The 12,791-nt window shown below is 39.4% G+C and overlaps 1 protein-coding gene across 1 annotated transcript in view; it reads right to left on the reverse strand.

Annotated features, from left to right (window-relative positions):
• Positions 1–12,791, reverse strand: part of TUBGCP5 (tubulin gamma complex associated protein 5) — a 50,596-nt gene that overhangs the window by 36,500 nt on the left and 1,305 nt on the right. The window contains exons 2-3 of the mRNA XM_027554397.1: positions 11,517–11,570; positions 11,287–11,395 (exon numbers count right to left, since the gene is read on the reverse strand). Of these exons, the coding sequence (XP_027410198.1) occupies positions 11,287–11,395; positions 11,517–11,570 (163 nt within the window). The remainder of the gene's footprint in view (positions 1–11,286; positions 11,396–11,516; positions 11,571–12,791) is intronic.

Consider the following 12,791-nt stretch of genomic DNA (forward strand, 5'->3'; position numbering starts at 1 on the left):
TTGCTTATTCTGAAAGAACTCTGTACACCTGAAACTACAGTTTCATGTATTAGTAATAACATACTGATGGTATTAAGGAAAAAAGACTGCTGCGAAGTTAGGACTCTGGAAGTTAACGTTTAGATGATATAGGAGACTGTCTAAGATGGTGGATTGGGAAGCTCATCTCCTATAGGCATATCAAAATTGCACCTATTTACAGAGCAACTACTAGTGAGAATGATGGCTTAGTGGTAAAGAATCTGTCTACCAACACCAGAGATGCAGGTTCAATCCCTGGGTCAGGATGATCCCCTGGAGAAGAAAATGGCAACCCACTCCAGTATTTTTGCCTGGGAGATTCCATGGACAGAAGAGCCTGGTGGGCTACAGTCCATGCGGTTGCAGAAGAGTCAGACATGACTTAGCAACTAAACAACACCACCTGGTGAGAATGCCCCAGCAGGGTAGCAGAAAAGATCTTCTACAACTAAAGAAACAAAGAAGGAATCACAATGAGATGGGTAAGAGAGGTGGGGACATGGCATAGTCAAGATCCATGCACCCAGTGAAAATTATCCTCCCACAAATGGGAGTTCTCCCCAAGGAGGGGTCTGAATTACACATCTGGCTCTGTAGCCTTGGAGCTCTGCACTGGGAAGATAAGCCTCTAGAACTTTTGGCTTTGAATGCCAGTAAAGCTTACATTCAAGTGACTCAGAAGGCTATGGGAAATAGACTTCACTCTTAAAGGGTGAACACACAAATGTCACATGTTCTAGGACCCAGGGCATAAGCAGCAATTTGAAAGGAGCCTCGGTCAAACCCACCTGCTGATCTTGGAGAGCACCCTGAGGACACAGATGCTGGTGGCAGCCATCTTGGAGTATTTCTCTAGCCTATTAGCACAGGGGGCTTACCCGCCCAACAGCCAATCAGCAACAATCCTAGGACCCCCAGGCAAGCTGCCAGCCATGTGGAGACCAAGGCCCAACTACCAGTGTGTTCAGGACCCAGCCTCACCCACTAGTGGACCAGCACAGGGACTTCCTGGGTCCTGAAGCCAGCTGTGCCAGGCGCCAGCACTGCCCACCAGAAGCTGGCAGACCTAGATGAGGCCAGCTCGTGCAGCCAACCATGCTGAGGATCAGCCCTATGTACTATTGTGCCTACAACAGTTAGCCCATAACACAAGGGTCCATGTAGCTCACAGAGGGGATACTCATAGAGCAAACAGCTCTGGTGACCAGAGGGCAGTGCTCTGCCAGGGGCCCAGAGACATCTCTTACATAAGGCCACTTCTCCAAGACTGGGAAACATGAGCATTCTACCTAAGGAACAGAAATAAAAACAGAGGATTAGGAATAATGAGATGACAGAAAAAATGTTCCAAATGATGGAACAAGATAAGATGCCAAAAAAAAAAGAAGCAAAAAAGATAAGCAATCTACCTGGTAGAGTTTCCCAAACTCGGGAGAAGAAAGAATGAACAGAATGAAAAGCATGACAAAGTTAGAAAACACAAAGAAAAACCAAACACAGGTGACGAATACAATAATTGAAATTAAAAATACACTAGAAGTAATTCACAGTAGATGAGATGATATAGAGGAATGAATGGATCAATGAAATTTAAGATGGAGTACTGGAAATCATGTAAGCTGAACAACAACAACAAAAAATTAAAACAAGGATAGTTTAAGAGCGTTCTGGGACAATGTCAAGAATACTAACATTCATATTATAGGGGGAGGTCCCTGAAGAAGGAGGAGAAATGGGCAGAAAACTTATTTGAAGGGATAATAGCTGAAAAATTCTTTAACATGAGAAAGGGAACAGACATCGAGCTCAGAAACACAGTGTTCTAAACAAGATCAACCCAAAGAGATCCACCCCAAGATACACTGTAATTAAAATACAAAAAATTAAAGCTAAAGAGACAATCTTAAAGTCAGTAAAGGAAAAGCAATGTTACTTATGAAGAAATTCCCTTAAGGCTATCAACTGGCTTTTCTGTGGAAACTTTCCAGCCCAGAATGGAGTAGCATGATACATTTAAAGTGACAGAATAAAAAAAAAAAATCTACAACTAAGAATACTCTACCCAGCAAGGCTACATTCAGATTTAAAGGAGAGATCAAAAGTTTTACAAATAAGCAAAAGCTTAAAGTGTTCAGCAACACCAAACCAGCTTTTCAAGAATTGTTAAAGGGACCTCTTTAAATGGAAAAGGTCACCACTAGAGATAGAAACAGAGAAGGCAATGGCACCCCACTCCAGTACTCTTGCCTGGAAAAACCCATGGATGGAGGAGCCTGGTAGGCTGCAGTCCATGGGGTTGCTAAGAGTCGGACATGACTGAGCGACTTCACTTTTACTTTTCACTTTCATGCATTGGAGAAGGAAATGGCAACCCACTCCAGTATTCTTGCCTGGAGAATCCCAGGGATGGGGGAGCCTGGTGGGCTGCCGTCTATGGGGTCGCACAGAGTTGGACACGACTGAAGGGACTTAGCAGCAGAGATAGAAAATTACAAAAGGAAAAGTCTCCCTGGTAAAGATGAATATACATTAAAGGTAATAGATCAACCACTTATATAGCTAGTAGGAAGGTTAAAAGATAAAAATAATAAAATGGTCTATATCTACAATAAATAATTAGTATTAGTCGTTTAGTTGTGTCCAAATCTTTGTGATCCCATAGAATGTAGCTCTTCAGGCTCCTCTGATAAATGATCCATATCCACAATAAATAATTAAGGGATACACAAAACAAAAAGATATACAAAATATTAAAATGTCAAAAACATTAAATGTTGGGGGATAACACAGGGTTGTGAAATGTGTGCCAACTTTCAGTGATCAGCAACTTAAAATAATCAGGAATATATAAAGCCTGCCATATAAAAATCTCATGGTTATCACACACCAAAACCCTGTAATACACACACACACACACACACACACACACACACACACACAGAAAGAAATCCAAATATTAACACTAAAGATAGTCATCAAATCACAAGAAAAGAGAACAAAAGAAGAAATGAATGACAACCAAAAAAAAAAAAAAAATCCCAAAACAATTACCAAAATGGCAATGAGAACACACCTATCACTCATTTATTTGTGGCTGTGTTATGCAGCTTGCCAGATCTTAGTTCTCTGACCAGGGACTGAACCCATGCTCCTGGCAGTGAAAGTAAAACCACTGGACCAACAGGGAATTCCCTCAATAACTACTTTAAATATAAATAGACTACAAAGGCTCCAATTTAATGACAAAGGGTGGCTAAATGGATACAAAAACAATACCCATATAGATGTTGCTCATAAGAGTCTCATTTCAGATCTAAAGATGGAAAGTGAGGAAATAGACGATTTCCATACAAATGGAAATTAAAGCTGCGGTAGTAAAACTTAAATAAGACCAAAGAGACCTTAAAACAAAGATTGCAAAAGGCGACAAAGGACACTACATCAAAGGATTAATCCAAGAAGATACAACATCTGTAAATACATAAGAACCCAACTTAGGAAGACCTAAGTACAGAAATCAAATAACAAACATAGAAAAAAATGACAGTAACACAATAATAGTAGGGGATGTCTTTCCATACTTAATGGACAGATCATCTAGACAGAAATAAATTAGGCAACACTGGTCTTAAGTGATACATTAGGTCAGATGGACTTAACAGATATAAGTAGAGCATTTCATTCAAAAAAAGCAGAATACACATTCTCTAAGAAAGATTACATACTAAGCCACAAAATAAGACTCAGTAAATTTAAGAAGACTAAGAATCAGTTTAGGCATCTTTTCTAACCACAGTGCCATGAGACTAGAAATCAACTAAAAAAAAAAAAAAAAAATTGCAAAAAAACAAAAACAAAACCATGGGAGACTAAATAATATGCTACTAAAGAACCAATGACCAGGAGCTGACTGTGGCTCAGACCATGAACTCCTTATTAGCAAATTCAGACTTAAAAGTGAAGAAAGTAGGGAAAACCACTAGACCTTTCAGATATGACCTAAATCAAATCCCTTAAGATTATACAGTGGAAGTGAGAAATAGATTTAAGGGCCTAGATCTGATAGATAGAATGCCTGATGAACTATGTATGGAGGTTCGTGACATTGTACAGGAGACAGGGATCAAGACCATCCCCATGGAAAAGAAATGCAAAAAAGCAAAATGGCTGTCTGCGGAGGCCTTACAAATAGCTGTGAAAAAAAGAGAAGTGAAAAGCAAAGGAGAAAAGGAAAGATATAAGTATCTGAATGCAGAGTTCCAAAGAACAGCAAGAAGAGATAAGAAAGACTTCCTCAGCGATCAATGCAAAGAAATAGAGGAAAACAACAGAATAGGAAAGACTAGAGATCTCTTCAAGAAAATTAGAGATACCAAGGGAACATTTCATGCAAAGATGGGCTCGATAAAGGACAGAAATGGTATGGACCTAACAGAAGCAGAAGATATTAAGAAGAGGTGGCAAGAATAAACAGAACTGTACAAAAAAGATCTTCATGACCCAGATAATCACAATGGTGTGATCACTGACCTAGAGCCAGACATCCTGGAATGTGAAGTCAAGTGGACCTTAGAAAGCATCACTACGAACAAAACTATTGGAGGTGATGGAATTCCGGCTGAGCGATTCCAAATCCTGAAAGGTGATGCTGTGAAAGTGCTGCACTCAGTATACCAACAAATTTGGAAAACTCAGCAGTGGCCACAGGACTGGAAAAGGGCAGTTTTCATTCCAATCCCAAAGAAAGGCAATGCCAAAGAATGCTCAAACTACCGCACAATTGCACTCATCTCACACGCTAGTAAAGTAATGCTCAAAATTCTCCAGGCCAGGCTTCAGCAATACGTGAACCATGGACTTCTTGATGGTGAAGCTGGTTTTAGAGAAGGCAGAGGAACCAGAGATCAAATTGCCAACATCCACTGGATCATGGAAAAAGCAAGAGAATTCCAGAAAAGCATCTATTTCTGCTTTATTGACTATGCCAAAGCCTTTGACTGTGTGGATCACAATAAACTGTGGAAAATTCTGAAAGAGATGGGAATACCAGAGCACCTGACCTGCCTCTTGAGAAATCTGTATGCAGGTCAGGAAGCAACAGTTAGAACTGGACATGGAACAACAGACTGGTTCAAAATAGGAAAAGGAGTACGTCAAGGCTGTATTTTGTCATCCTGCTTATTTAACTTATATGCAGAGTACATCATGAGAAACGCTGGGCTGGAAGAAACACAAGCTGGAATCAAGACTGCCGGAAGAAATATCAATAACCTCAGATATGCAGATGACACCACCCTTATGGCAGAAAGTGAAGAGGAACTAAAAAGCCTCTTGATGAAAGTGAAAGAGCAGAGGGAAAAAGTTGGCTTAAAGTTCAACATTCAGAAAACTAAGATCACGGCATCTGGTATCATCACTTCATGGCAAACAGATGGGGGAAAAATAGAAGCAGTTTCAGCTTTTACACTCTTGGGCTCCACAATCACTGTGGATGTTGACTGCAGCCATGAAGTTAAAAGACGTTTACTCCTTGGAAGGAAAGCTATGACAAACCTAGACAGCGTTATTAAAAAGCAGAGACATCACTTTGCTCACAAAGGTTTGTATATTCTAAGCTTAGTTTTTCCAGTAGTCACGTACAGATATGAAATACAACTAAGCAACTGAACAACAACAATGTTGCTGCTGCTAAGTCGCTTCAGTCGTGTCCGACTCTGTGCGACCCCATGGACTGCAGTCTACCAGGCTCCTCCGCCCATGGGATTTTCCAGGCAAGAGTACTGGAGTGGGGTGCCATTGCCTTCTCTGAACAACAATGCTACCTCTTCACAAAGATATGAAAGTGCAGAGTTGGAGCTCCATCTCTGTATTAGTCACGTGTCCCTTCACAGTCTGTCTTATGAAAACCTGCACCATCCCTGCTACTCTATGGGAAGTCAGGAAATACATTACATATACATTGAAAAGCAGCAGTCCCATGTGCTGCACATTTATTATAGCTGAAGTGGTTCTGAATCTCAAAACCAGAAATAACTTCCACTTTCACATCCTTTGAAATGCAAAGCGACAAAGAGCCAAATTTCTTAGTTCCAGTGGGTTTTTTCCCCAGATGTGCCAAAGTCTTTGTTTCCTCTAGAATAACAATCTCAAGTTCTCCTTTGCCACACATTTTTTCAAGCCTGCTGCTGCTGCTGCTGCTAAGTCGCCTAGAGGATGGTAAAGTGTCATTTACTGAGTAACGCCTAAAGAAACTATATGTATACCTATTTATAAATCTAGATAAAGTGTGGTTTGAGATTCACTTCTGGCATGATGGAGGAAAAATGAAGTCGTTCAGTCGTGTCCGACTCTTTGCGACACCATGGACTGTGGTCTGCCAGGCTCCCCCAGCCATGGGATTTCCCAGGCAAGAATGCTGGAGTGGGTTGCCATTTCCTTCTCCAGGAGATCTTTCCAAACCAGGGTCTCCTACACTGAAGGCAGACTCTTTACTGTCTGAGCCACCAGGGAACCCTGGAGGAAAGTTGCCTTCAATCCTCTCCCCAAAAAAGTAATGTTAAGTCTGGACCAAATTACCAGAGACAACCATTTCAGTGCTCTTGTTAAGCATAGGCATACAAATGTAGAGTGTTTGTTTGTGAAAATAACCTCAGGCAAGAACAGAATGAGTTTGATACATATATGCCTAAAGCTGTCTCCTCTCTCCCACCAGCTCTATCAAGTGGTAGTCCAGGGCTGGACAGCAAGTGAAAACTCGCAGCTTTGTTGTCACTGTCTTAGTAGTGGTAGCACTGGCAAGTGAGTGGGGGAACCAGTGGTTGCAGGCCTGCAGTTAGGCAAGCAGTGGGCCAGCAGAATAGCTGAGGGTTATCAGGGAGCTTCCTGAATGCAAGACAATAAAAGGGGGCTTGCTCATCTCTCCACATGTCTTGGGCTGACTAGAGGCTATGACAGGCACAGCAGAGACTAGAGTGAGCCCAAGACAACCACACATTTTTGGCCAACGGAGCCTGAGTTCATGGGCAAAGATCACACAAAGCACAAGCCAGGACAGTCTTGAAAAGAGAGTAAGTAGCAATGTATTTCTCAATTCACACATAAATAAATCAGATTAACACCCAAAACTCATTGAATGTAATATGTTATATATTAAAGACTGAATATATCCCCCATGACTTCCCTTGTGGCTCAGCTAGCAAGGAGTCTGCCTGCAATGCAGGAGACCCAGGTTCAATCCCTGCGTTGGGAAGATCCCCTAGAGAAGGAAATGGCAACCTACTCCAGTATTCTTGCCTGGAAAATCCCATGGACAGAAGAGCCTGACAGGCTACAGTTCATGGGGTCTCAAAGAGTCGGATGTGACTGAGCGACTTCACTTCAAACTTCTTCAATATCCCCTTCAATTTATATGCTGAAACTCTAACTCCTAATGCAATGGTACTTGGAGAAGGGGCCTTTGGGAGGTAATCAGCTCCTGAGGGTGGGCCACTGGTCCAGTGGGATAAGACCAGAGAGCTCCTTCTCTTCACATGAGGACACAGAGAGAAGGCAGCCACTGACAAGCTGGGAACAGTCTTCACCAGCAACCCCAAACTGGCCAGCACCTTGCTCTTAATTTCCAGTCTCCAAAAGTATAAGGAAATAAATTTCTGTTTTTAAGTCACTGAAAGATCAGTGTGTGGTAATTCTGTTATGGTAGTCTGAGCTTACTAAGGCATATGAACAGAATTCAAGGCAAAAAACATAGGAATATCTCAAAGACACAGAAAAAGATTTGACAATTCACAATTAAAAAAACCTTAAGAATAAAAAGGAATATTAAGAATAAAAAGGAATATCCTCTTTCTGATAAAGCACACCTGTGAAAATCCTGAAACTAAAGCTTTTCCTTTAAAATTAGAAACAAGGCAAATATGTGGACTTTGTCTTCTGTCCAGCATTGTATTGGACCAACTGCAATAAGACAAAAAACAAAAAAAAATCTCCCACTGGAATGGAAGAAGTCAAACTGTCTTTATTCAGAGATGATACAATCCTATGTGTAGAAAATACTAAGGAATTCAGAAGAAAATTACTAGAATAAATGAGTTTAGCAAGGCTAGGTATATAATAAGCAAACTGCAAGTGAATTTAAGAAGAAAAGTTCCACTCATAATAGCACCAAATAGAATGAAATATTTAGAAATACATATAAAAGAAATGCAAGATTTATACATGAAAAAATAAAACTGATGAAAAACATTTTAAATGATCTAAGTAAATGAAGAGTCCATATTCACAGATTAACAGATATAATATTGGTAAGATTGTGTATTAGCTTCCTAAAGCTTCCTTAACAAAATATTACAAATCATGTGGCTTAAAACAAAAGAGATTTACTCTCTCTCAGTTCTGGAGGCTAGAAGTCTTAGTCAAGGTGCTGGCAGTCCACGCTCCCTATGAAGGCTCAAGGGAAGACTTCTTCCTTGACTCTTCCTAGCTTCTCATGGTTGCTAGCAATCTTTGGCTTTCCTTGACTTGCAGCCACATTGTTCCAATCTCTGCCTCTTTCACTGCATAGTATAACACTATGTGCATCTCCGTGTTAAATTCTCTATTTTCTTATGAGGATATCAATCACTGAATTAATCCAGTTTGACTTCATTTCAACTTGCTGACATTGTCAAAGACCCTATAGTAAGAAATCAGGGGCTAAGACTTGAACACATCTTTCTGGGGGACACAATTCAACCTAACAAATGACAATACTTTCCAAATTGATCTATAGATTCAATGCAATCCCTGCCAAAATCCACCTGGCTTTTGCAGAAATTTAGTTGACCCTACAATGTGTATGGAAATTCAAAGGCTCTAAAATAGACAAAACAGTTTTGAAAAAGAAAAAAATTGGAAGGACTTTTATCACCCAATTCCAAAGCTTAAAAGCTACAGTAACAAAGACAGTAAGGTATTTGTGTAAGGATAGGCATACAGATTAATCAAACGATTGAGCACTTGTAAATCCTTACACATACAATTTGTTTTTGACAAAGTGCCTAGGTTATATGCTTCAATTAGTTTATTTAATTTAAATGCAGAGTACAAAAAAAAATAAATAAATGCAGAGTACATCATGGGAAATGCTGGGCTAGATGAATCACAAGCTGGAATCAAGACTTTCAGGAGAAATATCAACACCTCAGATATACAGATGATACCATTCTAATGACAGAAAGTGAAGAGGAACTAAAGAGCCTTTTAATGAGGGTGAAAGAGCAGAGCGAAAAAAAGCTAGCTTGAAATGCAAAATTCAAAAAACACTAAGATCATGGCATCTGGCCCCAACACTTTATGGCAAACAGAAGGGAAAAAAGTGGAAACAATGACAGATTTTCTTTTCTTGGGCTCCAAAATCACTGTGGACGGTAACTGCAGCCATGAAATTAAAAGATGCTTGCTCCTTGGAAGAAAAGCTATGACCAAACTAGACAGCGCATTAAAAAGCAGAGACATTACTTTGCCAACAAAGATCCATACAGTCAAAGATATGGTTTTTCCAGTAGTCACACACTGATGTAACAACTAGACCATAAAGAAGGCTGAGCACCAAAGAATTGATGCTTTTGAACTGTGGTATTGGAGAAGACTCTTGAGAGTCCCTTGGACTGTAAGGAGATCAAACCAGTCAATCCTAAAGGAAATCAATTCTGAATATTCATTGGAAGGACTTACGCTGAAGTTGAAGTTCCAATACTTTGGCCACCTGATGTGAACAGCCAACTCACTGGGAAAGACCCTGATGCTGGGAAAGACTGAAGGCACGAGGAGAAGGGGATGACAGAGAACAAGATGGTTGGATAGCATTACTGACTCAATGGACATGAATTTGAGCAAGCTCCAGGAGATGAAGGACAGGGAAGCCTGGCATGCTGCAGTCCATGGGGTTGCAAAGAGTGAGACACGACTTAGTGACTGAACAACAACAAGAAGTGCCTAAATTATTAAGCTCTACAGTCCACCCAGAAAGCTACACAAAGTGAATCAAGAAGAGACATAAAAAAAGATTTGTCTCCTTTTTCAAAATGGTCCTTTCAGGAATACAGGGAAGTGTTTTACTAATCCTTAGGGCATGGATTCACAGCACTGCAGTTCTCTCTCTTCCAGAAATACCTTTATAGCCCTTCCTAAAATTGATGGACAGTTTTAAAAATTACCTAAAGCTCTTTCTTAGGTCACCAACTCAGGGTAAAGAAAGGGAAAGCCTATCAGTAACAGACTATTCCACAAGGACTATGAAGACTGACTTAATATATGTAGGCACAAAGAGTTAATTTGGGAGGACTGGGTTGTCCAAACCCTGCACATCTCAAAGATCTTCAGGACTGGCCCTTGACTGGCTCCTGAGATGTTCTCCTAGCCCTTGGAATACCCTGCTAGTACAGTGTATCTGTATGGCAGTCTTTAGGCCACACTGTATCAGTCTGACCAGACAGTTTATGCTAACAATGTGACTTATGGCGAATAATTTTGCAGGCCTGAAGTCCTTGGTTTGACCTCTGGGGGTGCTGGAGATTGAGTAGCTAAGCATATTCATATGACTGACCCCCAAGAAAACCCTGAACACCAAGACTCAGGGGAGTTTCCCTGGTTTGCAACATTTTGTCATTGAGAAAATTAAGTGCATCCCTATGTAACTTCACTGGGAAGGGACATCTGAAGCTTGTACCTGGTTTCTCCTGGACTTTGCCCCATACCTTTCCCCTTTGCTCATTTTAAATCTGTATTCTTTCACTACAATAAGTCATACAATAAGGATAGCAGTTTTCTTTTTGGAGTTCTGTGAATTTTTGAGTTCTGTGAAATTTTGAGTTCTGTGAATATTCTAGTGAATCATTGAGCCTAAGGGGTGGTTTTAGGGACACATGACTGAATATAAAAGAGCTTAGAACAGCACCTGGCATCTAGTGAGCAATACACCAATAATTATACTGCAAAGTGCTGAGAAGTCATTGAAAAGTTTTAAGAAAGCTAGAAGTGCTATTATTTCTTTCAATCTCTGATCTCAATTTCCACAGTAGGTTGGGGCCAACATGATTAAACAAGAATATACTTCTTTAATCACAAGCCTGAGACACAGTGGATTTTATGTCAATTTCCAGGAGATGGTGATTCCAGTCGGTGGACAATAGTAAAACAGAATGAATGTCTAAATGTTAATAGATACAGGCTGACAATAATCAGATTAGAAATAGTAAAATACAGCAGAGATTTCACAATATAGCATACTTTGAATTCCTTTATGTTTGGAAGCGATGCATTTAGAAATTCTTCAGTTAATCTCTTCCAACTAGCAGCTTTGCTTAGATCGGAATGAATGATGAATTTTTCGTAAATCCTAGAATGTTAACAAAAAAAAATCAACTAATAACTATAAAGCTATATTAATAAAAAGGTCTGTAAGAAAATACATAGATATCTGAACATGCACACATATATATACATATAAACTGACTTACCCTTCTATTGTCTTTTCTACTTTGTGGCTATTGACATCTAAGAAACGATGAAATCTAAAAGAGAAAATGTGATTCTTGTATCAATCGTGTCATAAAGCTAAGTAGACTAGTCTCACAATCCAACACATTGCCCCCCAAACACCCTATACTCAGTTATGTGTTTCCAGTGAGTGCACCTGTATCGCCTCTGTCATTCATGCAAACCACCAGTCAATCTAAGACTGTTTAAGCATCCTTTCTTTATGACACAGATTGTCTTGAGTTTCCCAACTCTGTCCTCTGGCTCCTCTCTCTTTCCATAATGCCCTGTGTGTAAGTCAGGCACAGCACATCCCTGTTAGCAGGGTTTCCTAAACTTTTTATGCCATTGTGAAGCCCCATGAATCCTAGGGATTCCGTCTCAGGATACAATTAAATAGAAGGGAAGCCAAGCATACTGAAATACACTTTAAAAATATTTTTTGAAGTCTGTGATATAGTGAGACATATTTCTTTGTTAAAACATTAAATAACAAGATCTAGAAGTGGGTTCATAACTACATAACAGTAAATAAGATTTATTAGAAATACCTGCAGTAACTACAATATGACAGTGAAATATGTGATTTCTACTGGTGACACAGTCATACATAAGCTATTACTTCTTGTTGCTTTCACTAATAATTGAAGGAAATGCTACTTTTTAGCTAGAGATTAGTAAAATTTTCTTCTTGTCCAAATCTGTAATATCTGAATTCTACTATTAATATATTCAGACCCTCAGGTTAAGAAGTTCTAATCTACATCATATGTAATAATTTTTGTCTGTCTTATTTAAGAATAGAAGCTGTATTGCACCTGTCTGTGAATTTCTAAGGCCTAGAACGTGGCCTCTATTTTTTAAAATATAAATATGAACTGTTCATTTTTCTGATGGATTAAAGCATCACAAAATTACAATATAGCTCACTTAACTCTTGTTTTCCATCTTTTAGTGGAAGCCACACAACCTGTACGTAAAAGAAATAAATTACACTATTAGATAAAATATCTAATTCTAACCTAGAAAATGGCTGAATGGAATACTATTTTACCTATAAATTTAGTTTCTCAACGTGTAAAAGGAGTTAGTAACTGCTAATGTCTCTCCTAACTCTAAAATGATGTCTGCTTACCTACTGTCATTTAGATATACTAACAGAAAAATTATTTGGGATTAAGTTTCTCTTAATATGACCTTTTCTCTGAATATCGCCTATTAAGGAATTGTTTTATTTATGTTACACTTAAGAATTG

This window comes from Bos indicus x Bos taurus, chromosome 2, assembly GCF_003369695.1.
Source record: "Bos indicus x Bos taurus breed Angus x Brahman F1 hybrid chromosome 2, Bos_hybrid_MaternalHap_v2.0, whole genome shotgun sequence".
NCBI classification, from domain to species: Eukaryota; Metazoa; Chordata; class Mammalia; order Artiodactyla; family Bovidae; genus Bos; species Bos indicus x Bos taurus.